The sequence below is a fragment of the Vicia villosa genome, unplaced genomic scaffold (genome assembly GCF_029867415.1).
Source record: "Vicia villosa cultivar HV-30 ecotype Madison, WI unplaced genomic scaffold, Vvil1.0 ctg.000162F_1_1_1, whole genome shotgun sequence".
NCBI lineage: Eukaryota > Viridiplantae > Streptophyta > Magnoliopsida > Fabales > Fabaceae > Vicia > Vicia villosa.
Genome location: NW_026705044.1, coordinates 448,012 through 466,523, shown reverse-complemented (window position 1 = coordinate 466,523; position 18,512 = coordinate 448,012). Strand labels below are relative to the sequence as shown.

Sequence of the window (18,512 nt, the reverse complement as noted above, 5' to 3'; positions counted from 1 at the left end):
TGTTATAATTGGACCAGGACAAAAGCCAAATGTAACAATTCTAGAGGAGATAAGAGGGAACCTTATGTAAAGATGGGCAACAAATAGAACCAAGATTGAAGTTTATAATGGTTTTGTACTTCCAAGAATTAAAAAGTTTCTGAAAAGACAAACTGAAATCTCAAGGTTCTTTATGGCTAGGTAATTTAAGACTCATTCCATTTAACAAAAAATTCTAATATTTGGCTAGCAACTAACTCACTGAGTTTTATTTGTGTACAAGGCTTGCTGGTGAGATGATTTATGAAGTGAGACACATAAATGTGACAGGAGATAAATTCATAGTTGATCTCAAGCAAATGTAGTGCTCTTGTAGGAGTAGGATGCTCACTGGCATTCCATGCTACCATACAATTACATGCATCAAAAGTAAAGTTGAAGACCCTATATTCCTTCCTTATATAGGAAGGAGACTTACCAGGCTTGCCATAAACCAATCATATATCCAACCAATGGTGAAAATGAATGGGAAGAGACCACATACCCCAACATACTGCCACCACCATCAAGAAGAGCATCAGGGGGGCCACAGAGAAGAAGAAACAAATATGGTGATGAAAATGGAAAAGACACAACACTTGTTAGTAGAAAAAAGGGCTTCCAAATAAATGATCAATGGGTAGTAAATCTGGCCACAAAAAATTCTCATGCCCAACTGCACCAAAACAACCTGAACAATCCCAAACGCAACCAACCTAACCATCATAAGTCCAAACACAACAATCCCAACCATTACAAGTCCAAACACAACTAACCCCTAGACTCCAAACAAGGCAATCACCAAGAAGATCCCAAACCCAAAATTCACAATCCTAAACACAACCAACCACAAGACTTCAAACAAGGGTGTCACAAAGAAGAATCCAATCCTAAACACAACCAACCACAAGAAATCAAACAAGGGTATCACCAAGAAGAACTCAAGCTACACAAGGTGAAAGACAACCAACCATAAGATTCCAAATAAAAGAGGCACTGCAATATTTCAGAGACCAACTGCAGCATTTCAGCCACCAAGGAGGACCACACATAAGCTACCCATTAAGAGAAAACACAATTAGTATGTTATTATTTATATTTTTATGAATTAGGATTATGTATTTTGGATGATGATTATGTATTTTGGATGGCTACTTTATGTATTTTGTTTGGCTTAATGAAGGAATTCAAGGCCTTCAATTTGTTTTGGTTAATTGACTTTTTCTATTTAATCAATGATTCTTATGATATTCTATGCAAATTTCAGGTCCATTGTTATTACAGTTAACTGAGTTGGTCACAAGTCATTTCAAGGTCTATCAAATTGTAAGACACAGTCCCTTAATGATCCTTTTAAAGTAACAAACATATCATTTAAGTCTTCTTTATTGTGCCAAATATGTTTAGACTGCATAATTTATGGTCTAGCAGAATATGTCCTTAGTGAGTTGTTCATAATTCGGTTTAAGGTATAGCAAAATTTAAAAGTGCTTAATTGAACATCAAATCGGACACAAACTAAACATCAACATTGAATAAAGTCACTACTACATAACATTAACAAAAATCAAAATGCATAATCACCACTAATTGATCAAAATAAACATCAAGACTACAAAGAACATAACTAAAAACATTATGACAAAGACTACCATCTTCAACGTCTTTAACATATTTTTGATCATCACTTTGGTATAGTTGTCATCTCCATGGATCTTCTTATCATCTCCACGAATCTTCTTAATGGCCCTTCTAAGTATATTGATTTATATATCTTTATCCTCACATTTTGAACATCTTGAAGATTGAGACTGTTGTATTCCATGTTGCACTTCATCATTGTACTCGTTTTCATACCACTCAAAGTAATTGCAGCCACAATTAGCACCATCACTCTTTTAACATATAATAGTTAGCACCTTCATAAAATACATAGAAGAATATAGGAATAAACGTACCACAAAGTATTTGCAGCCCCAAAAGAGCTTCCCAAAGTTTGGTCCTCTCTTGCTAATTGTTCGTATCACTACTTTAGCTCCACAAGGACATGTTGGTACGATTTTGCCATGAGTTACACTCGAAATAAAGGATTCACAGTTCTGACTACTTGAATTTGACCCATTTGTATCATATGAAACCATTGATGGTGAAGGGATAAGATGACCTCAATAGGAGAAGATGAATAAGAAACAAGAGTTTTGCATCTTTGATTCACGAAGAAGATGGTGATTTTGGATGATTACATAAAGATTAATAAAAAACATTTCCATGTCATCAACGTTACAGCCACCTTAAAAACATTAGTGCCACTTGTCCATTTTTGGAACATAATTTAAAAAAAGGGTAACCGTGTATATGTTAGGTAACTTAAAATACTGACTTGTAGCGAAACAATCTTAAAGGACAAACCTGTTATAATAAAATATCCTAAAGGACCCCTGGTGTAACTTTTTCTATTTTTGGAACTTATCAAATTGTAAACAAAACTACCAAGTGCTATCGTAAAAACTAATACTCCTTCATCTTGTTTCTAAATAAGACCACCTGCTTCTTATTTTTCTTCAAACACATCTTCAACGCTAACATCTTCCAACTCCAGGCCACTTAAAAACCATCCTATATATACTGAAGAACTAGCTGAAGGGTTAAGTGAAACCTACTCCACCCTATCAAAATATTCTTCGCAGAAAGTAACAAGAAAATAAGAGCTCTCCACCAACACTCGAACACCACCTCCAATCACACCTAGTGAGGATACTAAGACTCTAACCCTGCCCAAAGCGTAAGTCTTCCAAGCTATAGTATTAGAGTCCACCATAATCACTCTTCCAAATATGCTCCCAAGTTTCAAAAAGCATTCCTCACCCACAAGTGAATCGGTACTCCCATAAGTCTAAGCCATACTAATCTCTCATCCCGAGCTTTAGAACTGCTTCTCTCCAATACAGAGTCAAAGATCAAAGACCACAACTTTATCTCCTTAACCAGAAACACGTAAAGAGCTCCATCTATTACCTAAATAAACAAGACTTTAACATCACCCATGTAAGCAACTTTAATATGTGAACATCCATTAATTTAAAGGGAATCTCCAACCAACTCAAAATTCACGTGATTTGAAGATTCTAACTAAGGAAGGAAAGGCAAAGCTAAATTTACCTAAAGAAGGAACAACTTCAAGGAATCTAGATGGAAAAGAGATCAATCTCTCGGGAGGTGAAGGAAGAACCGAATTCACTTGAGCTCCACCTACAACCTCATTTTCAACTACTCCCACATAAAGATTCTTATGTGAAGACTCTCTCCTAACCATATGAATACTAGCAACAACCCGAGGTTTAGCTCTACCAAGTTTTGGCCAAGGTTTCACTCTACAAAAATTTGGCCGAAACACTCCCACCCACCACCTCGATGATCAAACATAGATTTGTTCACTCTAAGCTTAATCCCTCCCCAACACTAAACCTTTTCTAGTTGAACCTCTAGAAACCCTAGGTTTGAGACCTCCTTAAACTGAACAAACCTGAAACAATTTTCTATTCTATCTCTTCTAATCGGTAACCAAAAAAAATATGTCTCCTACTAGTACAAACCGAGCAAAAATCACTACAATAAAAACCTTTTTTTCACCTCGATTTATAAGGCGAAATAACAAAGGGCATCATAAAAAGATTCCAATTTAACCTACGATTATTGATGAGACGAGAGAAAAGTGTAATATACACATGGGTTCGAATCCCAACAATAGTAATTTTGTCGTTTAAAGAAAAACACACAACTTTACCTATCGATTAGACACATAACCGAGGTGATATATATATATATATATATATATATATATATATATTTGTTTACAAATTTTCATATATATTAAATTTTTATCAATACAAATTTTCATTATTTTATATTATTTTCGTTTAAACCTTCAAGTACAATTTTGCAGAAGAATCCTGAAACATCTTCATCATCATCCTTGTGAATCTCGGTGAAGATCAAATGCTGCAATTTGTTGCATATATGTATATTGTAATATGTTCTCAATGGTTTCTGAAACTAAATTAACAAAGGTTAGATAAGGAAAATAATTTATCATGTTTAAAGGCAAAAGATTATGTAAAGAACACAAACATTCAACCAAGACTATTTTCTACGCTTGCAATCCACCACAATTATTGTTTCCACTTTCCTTTTAGTTTCATTTTTTAAAAATCCTAATGTTTTATAATGAATGTTTGCAATTCATAATGTTAGTGATTCACATATATAGTGTGGCGCTAGCGTTCTAAATGACTCTGATGTTTCTTGTGGATTAATATGCTGGCAGTGTCTTGAGTGTTGATACTTAATAAATAGATGATAAATATTTGTGTATGGATGACAAAGAAACTCAATAAACTGGATTACCTTTCCTTCGGTTGAGACAAAAATCTGAGGTAAAAGGTTTTTTCTTTTTTAAATAGAAAATAAAATAAAAGAGGAACGTTTTCTCTTGGTGTCTAAATCCACCGAGGTGATATATTATTTCTATTGCACAAAAATGATGAATGAAAAAAATTGAAAGTAACATGTATTGTTTATTTTTTTTAATTTTTTACCATTCCCCAATTTTTTTATGTGTTGCAATAATCAAATAAAGGGCTATATTCTAAACAAAAAATTCACGATCTTGTTTTGTGAAACAACAACATTGCATTATGATTATAGAAAGCAATATATTACATAATGTTTTCTTTGACCGACAATATTGGAAATATATTTCTAAATGTTGTCAATCGAAGAAAGAAATATATTATAGAATGTCTTCTTTGACTAACAACATTGGAAAGTAATACCAAAATATAGCAATGCTTTTTTGTTTACCATTCAACGTTGTTGACAAGAGATGAAAATAAGAACAACAACAACAAAAATAACACCATTATGTAGGGGTGTTCATTAGTTCGGGTAAATCCGAACCAAACTAGAATCTGAACCAAATCATAATATTTGAGTGAGACACTTTTTTAGTTCGGGCAAAAACCAAACCAAACTAATGAAATTCAATGACCATTGGTTCAGACGTCGGATTTTCAATTTTCTACCCGCAAACCCAACTCAAACCACCATAATTAATTATCATGAAAATTACTACCAAACATTTAACTCCGATAAGAAAAAAGTAAAATGTCGTATGTAGATAAGTTATGCTATTTTAATTTGTTATTAGAAAATTGTTAGTGTAATGTGGTAATTGAGCATAGAGCTATGAAACACATTCATTATCATACTAACTCAAGTGACTAGTTATAGATTCAAAAGTCTTTATGTTAGATATTTTTCTTGTTAGATATTTTTGAATCTATTAAGGAAAAATTGCTAGTCTAATATTTACAAATGAACACTATTAATATTATTATGAAAAATTTATTTATGTAAATAAGCTATTTTTTAAAAAAAAGTTGTATTTTTTATCTACCCAATCAATCCAACCCAAACCAACCGGTTGTTTCTCGGGTCGGTTTGATTTGAGCTTTATCGCAAAATTTGCAAATCCAATTCAAACCAATCAATTTAGTTTTAATCAATTTGAATATCAGATTCTCTTAACACCGAATTAAACCGGCCTGCAAACACCCCTACCATTATGTGATATAAATTGCAAAAAATAGAAAAATGATTTGTAAAAAATTGGTGTTAGAAGAAGAACAATACAGAACTAAAGAATTTTTCTATCTTGTAATTCATCTCAAAGAATGATGTTTACGAGTATGCGGCTGTATACATGACTTAGTTTTAGGGTAAAACTTAATAAATGAATCATTTTATAGTAAAATCTGGATATCATACCCCTCGAATATTAGAGAAATCGATGAAATATATTATTTAATAATTAAATAAAAACTAAAATAAAAAATACCACTTTTAAAGAGATAAAAACAAAAACTGGAAAATAAAAATAAAAACTGCAGTTGTTGTGTTTCGAAACATGTACTCTGATTATTTTATCTCTCGATTTTGTATTTACGTAGAGGAAATAGATTATATTTTTTTGAAAAAAAATAACATTGTGCGTCTAGGAGTTTTACCTTAGTGTTTTATTGGGTGAGATGAAAGCGTACATGCCGGAACTGATTGAAAACCAATGCAATGCAACCTATACTAAAAGGAAAGCTAAGCTAAAATGCATGAATCTGTTTAAAATGCATGAAGATCGACTAGTTAGAATGCATGAGACAAGGAAGGGTTTGAACTCAAGATTGAAATATCTACCTATTGTTCCAAAGGAGAGCCGCATGAATGGTAATGAGAGATGATGACTGCTTGCTGAAAAAGCTAGAGAGAGGTGAGAGCTTCACTTTATTGCAACATGATAATAAGCTGCAGCAAGGTTATGCATGGATGAAGAGAAAACTCGCTGACTTAGACCAAGCCATACGTATGAATTCAATGCAAATGAACATTCTAAGAGAAGGATAAGATGAGAGTCTCTATCTAAGATATGAAGACTCCTAGACAATCAAATTCTAATCCTTACAGAAATCAATATCTTGGGTGTGTGCTCTCTTATGTGTACACTTTTGTGTTGAGAAAGTTGAAATATATAACAAAAACTGATTAAGAACTAAGAAACAGCAACAAAAAATAGTTTCAAATAAGATTCATTATAGAAAAATCTATATATACCAACACTAACATTTCACTTACTAAACTTTGCAGGAAAAAAAAAAAATTCCTCACGCTAAACTTAACAAAATTAAGAAAAACAATATGAAAAAAATGCTAATTTATATAAGTTTCAATATCAAACACAGCATCAGAAGGATCTAAACAAAACTCACTCTACATATAATATATTACCAGCCAATTAGAAAGGGCAAATATGAATATATCAATAACTGTAAATAGCCAGCAGATTGTATTTAATCACATATCCAGGTTTTAAAAGGGTCGTTGCCGCGAAAACGGCCACGATAAAACGGTATTGGAAGGTGCCGACTGCCGACACCGTTATTTACTATTTTTATGATGAAAAAGAAATTGTGTTAATTCATACCGCAACTACCACAGTGACAGATATTGAAAATGTTAAGAACAACTAAATGATGGATTAGTTTTGGAAAATTTCCTTCTTAGCTCAGATAGATCTAGACTCATAGAATCAATAACCTGTCAATCATGAAATCAAAGAGAAATTTCAAAATATTATAAAAAAGTTTTGAGTTTACTAATTAAAACGTTAACAATATATAATCTGTAACTGCTAGTACCTCACACTGCGCACTGTGGAGTAATCTGCCGTTGACTTGAATTGAAAAGCAGCTAACAACATCAAGTCCCTCTTTCAGAAGTTGTTCCAGCAACTTAGATAGTGGTACCCCTTCCTCTGTACTAATTTCAATTCCCACAGTTGTATTATTCTTGTTGATACTGAAACTACATGATGCATGGCTTTTGAGGCTTTGAAGATTATAATATTTTTTGAGTTCATCCCTTTTTTCACTTAGTTGTTTTATATCCTTCTTCAAGTGGTTTATATAATTCACTCCCTCATTCATTTGATCAGATATAGAACGTTTTCCCTGAAACAGGTAACCCTAAACTAAATTTTTTATTGTACGAAAAACCTAGAAAACTTTACTGAATAAAAAAGAAAAAGTTATTCACCTTGATGAATTCAAGAGGGAGAAGGGATCTAAGGGAAGCATGAAGGGTAGTCATTTCTTGTCTCCTTTGCTTCTCAATCTCCTTATGAATCATTTTCTTCTTATTGTCTTTGATAGGATTATGATTACTATCATGATTTGTGGTGTGATCTGCTGGTGTATAAAATAATTTCTTTGGTGGCCGGCTGCTACACAATTTTTTATGTGAAAAATCAACAACATAATCACAATCATCAAGAATCAAATCTTGGGAGATATTGTGATTTGGTGGGTGGTGGTTGAGACTATTAGATAAGGGGATCGCCAGTTCATTGCATCGTTGTAAAGGAAACATATTTGGTTTGGTAAGCTCAATGACTTCCCAAATTATTGGCAGAAGAGATTGGGTTTGGGGTAAGATATGTTAACTAAAGGGGCCTAGGTTGTAAGTTTATAATACTATAAAGCAAAGATTCTTCCATATATAATCCCCATTCGCCAATTAAAAGTGAAAGTCATATATGTTCAAAATATATATATATATATATATATATATATATATATATATATATATATATATATATATATATATATATATATATATATATATATATATATATATATATATATATATATATATATATATATTACAAAAATTACGGAGGAATGGAGCTTCTCATACACTACGCTGACGTGACACAGTGAATCGAAGGTTGTGATCACAATGCTTCTTGAATCAGAGGTATCTGTCTTCAACGATTTGAATCTCTTCTTTGATTTCTTTGGATAAAGTTTCAACACAAGTACTCATTTTGATTCTTCCTTTTCTCTGATTTTTCTGGATGAAGTTTTTTAGCTTTTATATTGATTCTTCTGATTCTTCCTCTTCTCTGATCTTTGAAAGTCTAAAAGCCAAAAGACTTCACGCATGTCAAGTTTCCTTCTAATTATTGCTTCTTTAATTCTTCACGTTTTCTTATCTTAGAAGTTGGAAAGATCTTCTGGTAGACTAGCTACCTTGAGCTGTTGAATGATTACATCTCTTTGTCTTTTCAAATTTATTTTTCCCCTCATATATATTCCTTTCACTTCTTCTTACGCATAATTTGATGTAATAGTGTGTACATTGTAGATTCCTAATGAATCATGTCATTGATGTTATTATTGTTCTTAGTAATTTGGTTCTTGTTGTTGTTGTTGTTCTCCATTACCGTTGTTCGTGTTGCTGTGGTTCTCCATCTAGTTCTAAAAATAATAAAAATGCTGGTGCTGGGAATCGAAACCACATGCAGTTAACTTTACCCATCGGTGTTTTAATAACCGAGGTAATAAGGGGTAGCTTTTCCTGACAACCTACGTTACCTCGCTTTCGTAGCCGACGTCAAATGCATTTTGCGTCCGACGTTAGATGTGTTTTTTATAGTAGTGAATAGAAAAATACGGATAATGGATTGTAAAAAGCTCGTACAACATTGAGTAGTGTAACTTGTTCTTCTAATATATAACTTAATTTATCATATAATTGATTTCTAACTCGAATTGAAAGTGTTCTTGTGCAAAAAATTAGATATATTGGAGCTTGCCCTTAGAGGTGAGGGAAGCTGGGAAAATGGTTGTTATTGTGTTGAGCTTTGAGGATTTTGAAGCAGTGAGCAATGTACTTTGTTCCAAGAGAAGTGTCTTGCTTATTCCTCTGTCGGGAGTCCCTTTTTATAGCCTCAGATTGGTCCCTTAAAGTCTCATTTATGAGGTGTCTCTGGGACTTTCATGGTTACAGACGTTTTTCACGTTCTTTATTATCCCGTAACAGTCAGGCGTTACGTCCGAGTTATACCTATGACTTTTCGTATGCCTCTAGCACGCGCCCTAATGCCTAGCACTGCAGCTCGTCTGGGTGCAATACTCGGCCAGGTGTAGTCCTCGGCGAGATGCAATACTCGGTTAAGTCAAGTTCTCGGCTAGGTAATACACCTTACCTCTCTCCGTAATACATCCCAGGTCGCGTCCTCATAAACATTCCGAGTATGGAACAGAAAGATTATACATTTAGCGGGAAGTTGGTGAAATAAGCATTTCACATATGTTATAATAAACTCAAGTAAGCATATCACCACAATTGGATTCTAGGACCGTAGTGAAATTTGCACTAAGTCTTTCACCACGGTTGGGATACAGAACCATGGTGAAATGTATTGAAATCTAAAAAATTATTAGCGCTGGTATCGAACCCCTGACCTCAACCTTTAACTACGGTTGTTTAATACAACTATAGTGATATGTTACACGCTACTGTATTTTTACCAAGGCTGGTAGCCCATGGTGGTAAATAGGGCATATACAACCACGCCTTATTTTACCATGACACTACAAAAAAAAAGCTCAGTAGTGACGTGAAAATCACGCCACAAATAGAAAAAACACTTCACAAACCAGTATTTGCGACGTGTTAAATTACGCCGCAGGAGGCAAGGTGGCAACTTTTAGTGACGTGATTTTCACTTCACTATTTAGTGAAGTGAAAATCACGTCGCAACATTTGGACCAGAGATTCATTCACTTTCAGTCAGAGCAGGCGTAGTAGCGTTGGGTTAGAAAAAGCATCTTCATTTGCGACGTGATTTTCATGTCACTATTTCGAATGATTTCACTAACATTGACAAGATTTCGAATGATTCTTGGAGTTAACATCAAATGCTTAAAATAGTGACTACAAAAATGTGATGTTTCTCGATGCAAGTAATGTGCACATATCGATCCTTCAACTCTAGCCTTATTTTTCACTGATCGCTTTGATTCACCCATGAACCTTTCAAACGGATACATCAACCTATATTGAACAGGTCCTCCAAGATAAGCTTCATAGGCAAGATGCACAGGTAGATGTTCCATGGAGTCAAAAAAACCTGGCGGAAATACTTGTTCCAACTTGCATAGAATGACTGGAATATTTTGATCCAACTTAATGATGTAGTCTAATTTTAAAGCTGAAGCACAAATATCTCTGAAAAATTGGCTAATTTCAGTCAGTGGATTAAACACATGTTTAGGTAGAGAACCGAATGCAATTGGTAGCAATTGTTCCATAAAAACATGGCAATCATGACTTTTCATACCATGCAACTTCCCAGTATTAGCGTCAGCACACCTTGCTAAATTTGAAGAATAGCCGTCGGGCATTCTCAATTCTTTTAACCATCGACAAACCGCTTTAGCTTCTTGAGAGGTCAGACTGAAACAAGCCTTCGGTTTCAACAATTTTCCATTTGGTTGAGGCTTCAACTCTAACTCTTTTCGATTGCACCATTTTTCCATGTCATGTCTCGCCTTCTCATTATCTTTCATCTTGTCTTTAACATCCATCACGGTGTTAAATACATTATCAAAAAAGTTCTTCTCAATATGCATAACATCTAGATTATGGTGCAACAAATTATCTTTCCAATATGGAAGGTCCCAAAATATACTTCTTTTTGTCCAATTGTAATCGACCCCATATCCTTCAATTCTACATGCCTTTCCAGTATCTGTAATTTTTGGTAGCCCACAAACTTGGTCCCATACAGCACCTGGTGACAATCGGGGCGGAGGCATATTTGTTACCTGTTTGTCTTTTATGAAATTTGTCTTGTTCTTTCTATACGGATGATTTTTTGGTAGAAATCCGCGGTGACATTCAAACCACGAGCTTTCCCCCCCTTTATCCAACGTAAACGCCTTGGTGTATCTCATACAATGCGGACAACCCATTCTGCCATGTGTACCCCAACCAGACAACATGCCATATGCTGGAAATTTGTTGATGGTCCACATCAAGGCAGCTCGCATAGTAAAGTTTTGTTTACGTGATATATCATAAGTCCATTCTCCACCAATCCACAACCTCTTCAAATCATCAATTAAAGGTTGTAAATACACATCAATTCCGGCTTTTGGACTCGAAGGTCCTGGAATGACGCACGTCAAAAACATGTACGGTTTTGTCATGCGCATCTCGGGAGGGAGGTTGTAAGGGGTTACAATAACTGGCCAACAAGAATACGCACTTCCCGACGCTTGAACATAAGGAGAAAAACCATCTGAGCATAATCCAAGCCTGACATTTCTAGGTTCTGCGGCAAAATCAGGATGTATTCGATCAAAGTGTTTCCATGTCTCGCCATCAGATGGATGCCGCATAGTGCCTGGACTTGTTTTGCTTGTATGATGCCATGTCATTTGACTTGCACTGTGCAGTGAAACAAACATTCTTTTTAACCTTGGAATTATCGGAAGATAAAACATGGACTTTACTGCTACACGATCTTGATTAGTGTTAATGGCTCTACTGCGAACTTTATATCTTGGACTCATACAAAATTTACATTCCTCCAACAATCCATCTTGAGTACCAAACTCATTGTCATAAAACAACATACAACCATTAATGCAACAATCAATCTTTCTTACTCTTAAGCCCAACTTCGACAACATTCCAATTTGACTTGGCGGCCAATAATCTCACACACATTGATAATTTTGAGTCAGACGAACCATCAAACAACGGCGTATTCATCTCATTCAACAACTGATAAAATCTCTGCGCTTCCTCATTCAGCATCTCTTCCCCATCAAAATCTTCAGGTTGATCATAGGTCACGTTCACACCAAAAGCATCCTCAACCATGTCATCGATATGATTAAATTTTTCCTCATATTCAATAGGCGGTCTTTCTTCATATTCCATTGGCGGACGACTACTTGAAGCATGCGTACTGCTAGTCTCTGTTACATTACTCGGCAATTTTTCACCATTAAACGTCCAAACCCAATAATTTTCTATGAAACCCCTTCTATACAAATGCCTGACCACTTCCTCTGGGTCACTAATTATAGGTCTACATTCACATTTAAGACAGGGATACCTAACTCCTCATTCGCTTCAACAACATTCTTGAGCAAACGCCCACATGATAAACCCGTTAACTCCTTCTATAAAATTGGGTTTAAGTGCACGTCTTCCTGGTTCCAATCTATCGTACATCAAACTACGATAATACAAATAATATTCCATACTGCACATATATCCAATCATTCTCTTTTTAGTAACAATAATTAAACATTTACTTATATCAACTATAAGTAAATAATTAAACATTTACTTATATCAACTATAAACAATATATTATTATATTATTTTTTTAAAACAAAATAATACTTCACACTATAATAAACATTTTTAAAACAAAATAATATATTATTTTTTAATAACCATGTAATAACCTTCTTTTAAAATGTTGTTTAAAAAATACTACTTCACACTATTTTGTTCTTAACAAACTTATTATTCCTTTTAATAAATATAAAATATAATTCTATTCTATTCTATTTTATTTTAAATATACATACATAATATATTTCATTTCTAATAACATTTTGTTTATAATAATTTATTTTTTAAACTTATATATAATATATTCAGTTTTTAAAATTATAATAATATTTATAACTATATTTTATATATTGTAAAATATTTAACAAAAAATCTGTTTTAACAGAAGATTTTACAAGCAAGATATTTTCCACAAAATTCAATATTCAATTCTGCACAAAGTTAAGATATTTTCTACAAAACTATAATCTTTTAACAATCTATTTTAACATTTAACTCTAATTTTCAATCTATTTTAACAATCTACATTCAGCTCTAATCATCAATTTTTTTAACCTTCAACTCTAATTTTCTACAAAACTAACATTCATCAATAAAAAAAAAACTGAAAAAAATAAAATGGCAAAAATACCTCTATCTTCCTCTGTTAATCTTTTAACAATCTTCAAATATCTTCTTCAAATGCTCCTTCAATCACAAATATTACACCTAAAAAAAAATTTAAAACAGAAAGAAATAAAATATACCAAAATGAAAATATTAAATAAAATAACATAAAATTAAAAAAGATTTGAATATTACCTTAACTATTTTACAATTGGGAAGGAAGAGGATGAAATTTAGTAAAATTTGAGAGAATGGGAGAATGGGTTGAGAGTTGAGAGAATGGGTTTCTGGAACGAGAGAGAGAAAGGCTGGGAAGAAGAAGCGTTTTGGCAAAGTAAGTAAACATTTTAGCGACGTGATTTCCACATCGCCACATTGCGAAATTAAATTTACGTAGCAACAAACCAACGGTTACAGCCCACCTGCTCCTTGTCAGTCAACTCTGGCATTGAAGTTTTTGGGTTTTTGCAATTTTAAGTTGCGACGTGATTTACACGTCACAACTGAATTTTGAAAAATTCAAACTTCCCCCCATGTGCTTATCTGACGCCAATTGTTTTTCAATTTTTTTTTAGTTGCGACGTGTTTTACACTTCACAATATTTTTTTAAAAATCTTTCTGACTCTCCCCCTTGATTAACGTTACTTTTTATTTTTAAATATTATAAATATGTTGCGACGTAACTGATTTATTTTACACACGTGAAAATCACGTCACTATTTCACGTAGCTAGGGACCACATTCCTTGTAGTGTGAACCACCTTCCGTAGTAGAAGTTTTCTCCCAATCGTGGTAAGATATGTAAGAAAATTAATCTTAAACCAAATTTCTTTCTGCTCTTGCAATCCATCACAAAGATATTTTCCATGTTTCTTTAAGTTTCAGAATTTTCATAGAAAATACTTTCATTATTAATGTTTGAGTTTTACAACATAGCGTCCAAGATATATTATGGTGGTGTTCGCATTCTGATTGAATTTATAGAGTTTCTTGTGGATTGATGTGTTGGCAATATCTTGAGTGTTGTTACTTTATAAATGGATGACAAGATTTCTTTGAGACAAAACTAGATTATTTTTCCCCTCGGATCTTACATAAAACCAATGTTATTTATTGTTAAAAATAAAATAGGGAATTTTCCAACTAGGTGTCTAAATCCACCGAGGTAATATATTACTTATATTACAAAAAATGGTGAATGAAAAAAAATGTAAAGTAACATGTATTGTTTTCTTTTTAAATTTTTTACCATTCATCAATTTCTATGTGTGTTGCAATATTCAAACAAAAGATTTTATTCAAAACAATTTTTTTAAGATTTTGCTTGCAATATATTATCAGTAAATGGATTTTACAACACAGCGTCTAAGATATATATATATATATATATATATATATATATATATATATATATATATATATATATATATATATATATATATATATATATATATATATATATATATATATATATATATATATATATATATATATATATATATATATATATATTATGATGGTGTTCGCATTCTGATTGAATTTATAGAGTTTCTTGTGGATTGATGTGTTGGCAATATGTTGAGTGTTGTTACTTTATAAATGGATGACAAGAATTCTTTGAAACAAAACTAGATTATTTTTCCACTCGGTTCTTACATAAAACCAATGTTATTTAGTTTTTAAAATAAAATAGGGAATTTTTCAACTTGGTGTCTAAATCTACCGAGGTAATATATTACTTATATTACAAAAAATGGTGAATGAAAAAAATGTAAAGTAACATGTATTGTTTTCTTTTTAATTTTTTACCATTCATCAATTTTTTCTGTGTGTTGCAATATTCAAACAAAAGATTTTATTCAAAACAATTTTTTTTTGAGATCTTGCTTGCAATATATTATCAGTATGATTAAGACTGAATTTCTCAATGTTGTTAGCCGATGAAAGCTATAAATTATAAAACGTTTTCTTTGACCGACAATATTGGAAAGTTATTCCAAAATATAACAATGGCCTTGTAATAGGTGGAAGCAGGAACAACAACAACAACAACAACAACATTATGTGAGATAGATTACAAGAACAGAAAAATGTTTTGTTTAAAGGTTGGTGTTAGAAGAACCCTTAAAGATTTCTTAACTAATTAAAAAATCTTAAAGATTTTTCTGTCTTACCATTTATCCAAAAAAATGATGTTTACTAGTTTGGAGTTTCTATGGGTCTGTTTGGTAAAAATAGCGGTTGACTGATAAGCTAGCTGATAGCTTATAGCTTATGACTGATGGCTGATGGCTGATGACTTATAGCTTATAGCGGATGGTTGAGACTGATAGCTTATAAGCTCATTGAAGTGTTTGATAAAATTAGCGGTTCAATTAACTTATAAATGTAAAATGACAAAGAAGATATTTAATATATAATTATTTTATTTTAAATTAAAATAAATTATAAGGGTTAAAAATGGATTTTAATTGAAATAATAAGGATAAAAAAGGAAGAAAAAGTAATAAGTTATAAGACATAAGGTAAAACGCTATTTGAGATAGACTCTGTTTGGTAAAAATAGCGGTTGACTGATAAGCTAGCTGATAGCTTATAGCTTATGACTGATGGCTGATGACTGGTGGCTTATAGCTTATAGCAGATGATTGAGACTGATAGCTTATAAGTTAATTGAAGTGTTTCGTAAAATTAGCGGTTCAATTAACTTATAATTGTAAAATGACATAAAAGATATTTAATATATAATTATTTTATTTTAAATTAAAATAAATTATAAGGTTAAAAATGGATTTTAATTAAAATAATAAGGATAAAAAAGGAAGAAAAAACAATAAGCTATAAGACATAAGATAAAACGCTATTTGAAATAGCGTCTGAAAAATATGCTATAAGCTAGTAAAATAAGCTATAAGCTCGTGATGAAAAGACCGTTACCAAACGGTTCTAAATTATCATACGAGCTTATAAGACATAAGACATAAGCTATAAGCTCGAAAACATGTATTACCAAACAGAGCCATAGCGTCTGGAAAATAAGCTATAAGCTAGTAAAATAAGCTATAAGCTCGTGATGAAAACACCGTTACCAAACGGATCTAAATTATCATATGAGCTTATAAGACATAAGACATAAACTATAAGCTCGAAAATATATCTTATCAAACAGAGCCTATATATGAGTTATGTTTAGGGTAAAACTTAATGAACGAATGTTTTAAAGTTAAATATGCGTATTTAACATCTCAAATAGTAGAAAAATCGAAGGAATAGATCTTTTAATTTTTAAATAAAAAAAGACACTGTTTTTAAGAAAATAAAAACATAAACTACCGTTGCTTGAATTCGAAGTATGTTTTTTGAATTAGTTCTCTCTTCGATTATCTACTCAGACCGAGGGAATAAATGATATTTTAATAAAAATAAGATAAAATATGCCACATCCATGAATTATAAAAAAAATTTTGCTGGATGAAGTGAAAGTGTTGACATAAAAAATAATATTATTTGTAGTAGTGTGTTTAAAATGCACGAAGAGTGTTTAGAATGCATAAGACAAGAAAGGGTTTGAACTCAAGATAGAAATATCAACCTATTAATCCAAAGGAAAAAGCTGCATGAATGGTAATGACATGAGAGGTGAGCGCTTAACTTTGTTGCAACATGATAAGCTGCCGCAAGGTTATTCATGAATGAGGAGAATACTGTAATAGAAGAAGCCATACGTATTCAGAAAAAACAAACATTCCTCATGCTAAACTTGACAAAATTGAGAAAGACAATAAGAAAAAAAATCCTGAAAGGGATCAAAGAAATTCAATATTTACATACACACAAGCAAACTCACTCTACATATAATATATTACAAGTATTTAGGGAAAAATATAAATATATTAATTAGTGTAAATAAGAATACAGATTGCATTTAATCAGAACAACAACTAAATGATGGATTCATTATGGAAAATTTCCTTCTTAGCTCAGATAGATCTACTACACTCTTGGAATCAATAACCTGTGAATCATCAAATCAAAGAGAAAATTCAAAATGTTATATTAAAGTTTTGACAAATTAAAAAAAAAAAAATCAACAATATATAATCTATATTCTGTTACTGTATGTATACCTCACACTGCATACTGTGGAGTAATCTGCCGTTGACTTGAATTGAAAAGCAGCTAACAACATCAAGTCCCTCTTTCAGAAGTTGTTCCAGCAACTTAGATAGTGGTACCCCTTCTTCTATAGTACTAATTTCAATTCTCACAGTTCTATCATTCTAGTGAATACTGAAACTACATGACGCATGACTTTTGAGTTTATCCCTTTTTTCAGTTAGTTCTTTTATATTCTTCTTCAAGTGGTTTATATAATTCACTCCCTCATTCATTTGATCAGATATAGAACGCTTTCCCTGATACAGAAATACAAAGAAGAGTAACCCTAAATTAAGTTATTCTAGAAAACAATAACCTAGAAAACTTTAATTATTAAAATAGATATAATACTTTACCTTGATGAATTCAAGAGGCAGAAGGGATCTAAGGGAAGCATGAAGGGTAGTCATTTCTTGTCTCCTTTGCTTCTCAATCTCCTTATGAATCATTTTCTTCTTATTGTCTTTGATAGGATTATGATTACTATCATGATTTGTGGTGTGATCTGCTGGTGTATAAAATAATTTCTTTGGTGGCCGGCTGCTACACAATTTTTTATGTGAAAAATCAACAACATATAATCACAATCATGAAGAATCAAATCTTGGGAGATATTGTGATTTTGTGGGTGGTAGTTGAGACTATTAGATAAGGGGACTCCCAGTTCATTGCATCGTTGTAAAGGAAACATATTGGTTTGGTCAGCTCAAAGACTTCCCAAATTATTGGCAAAGGAGATTGGGTTTAGGGGTAAGATATGTTAATTAAAGGGGATAGTGAGGGCCTTGGTTATAAGTATAATAATACAAAGCAAAGATTCTCTCGTATATAAACCCCATTTACCAATGAAAAGTGAAAGTGATATATGTTAAAAAATAAAAAGAAAGAAGTGAACGTTTAACTATTAAAGCCAAATATATATATATATATATATATATATATATATATATATATATAT

The 18,512-nt window shown here is 32.2% G+C and overlaps 1 protein-coding gene and 1 pseudogene across 1 annotated transcript; both read right to left on the bottom strand.

Moving 5' to 3' along the window:
• Nucleotides 1-4,699: 4,699 nt before the first annotated feature.
• On the bottom strand, nucleotides 4,700-8,076 carry LOC131624756 (transcription factor bHLH118-like). The gene is made up of 3 exons (XM_058895674.1): nucleotides 7,663-8,076; nucleotides 7,266-7,577; nucleotides 4,700-7,164 (listed from the first exon to the last, which is right to left on the bottom strand). Exons 1-3 carry the CDS (start codon nucleotides 7,993-7,995, stop codon nucleotides 7,084-7,086), a joined length of 726 nt encoding a protein of 241 aa, XP_058751657.1. The 5' UTR covers nucleotides 7,996-8,076; the 3' UTR covers nucleotides 4,700-7,083.
• Nucleotides 8,077-17,209: 9,133 nt separating this feature from the next.
• Nucleotides 17,210-18,292, bottom strand: LOC131624755 (transcription factor bHLH118-like; annotated as a pseudogene).
• Nucleotides 18,293-18,512: the final 220 nt, after the last annotated feature.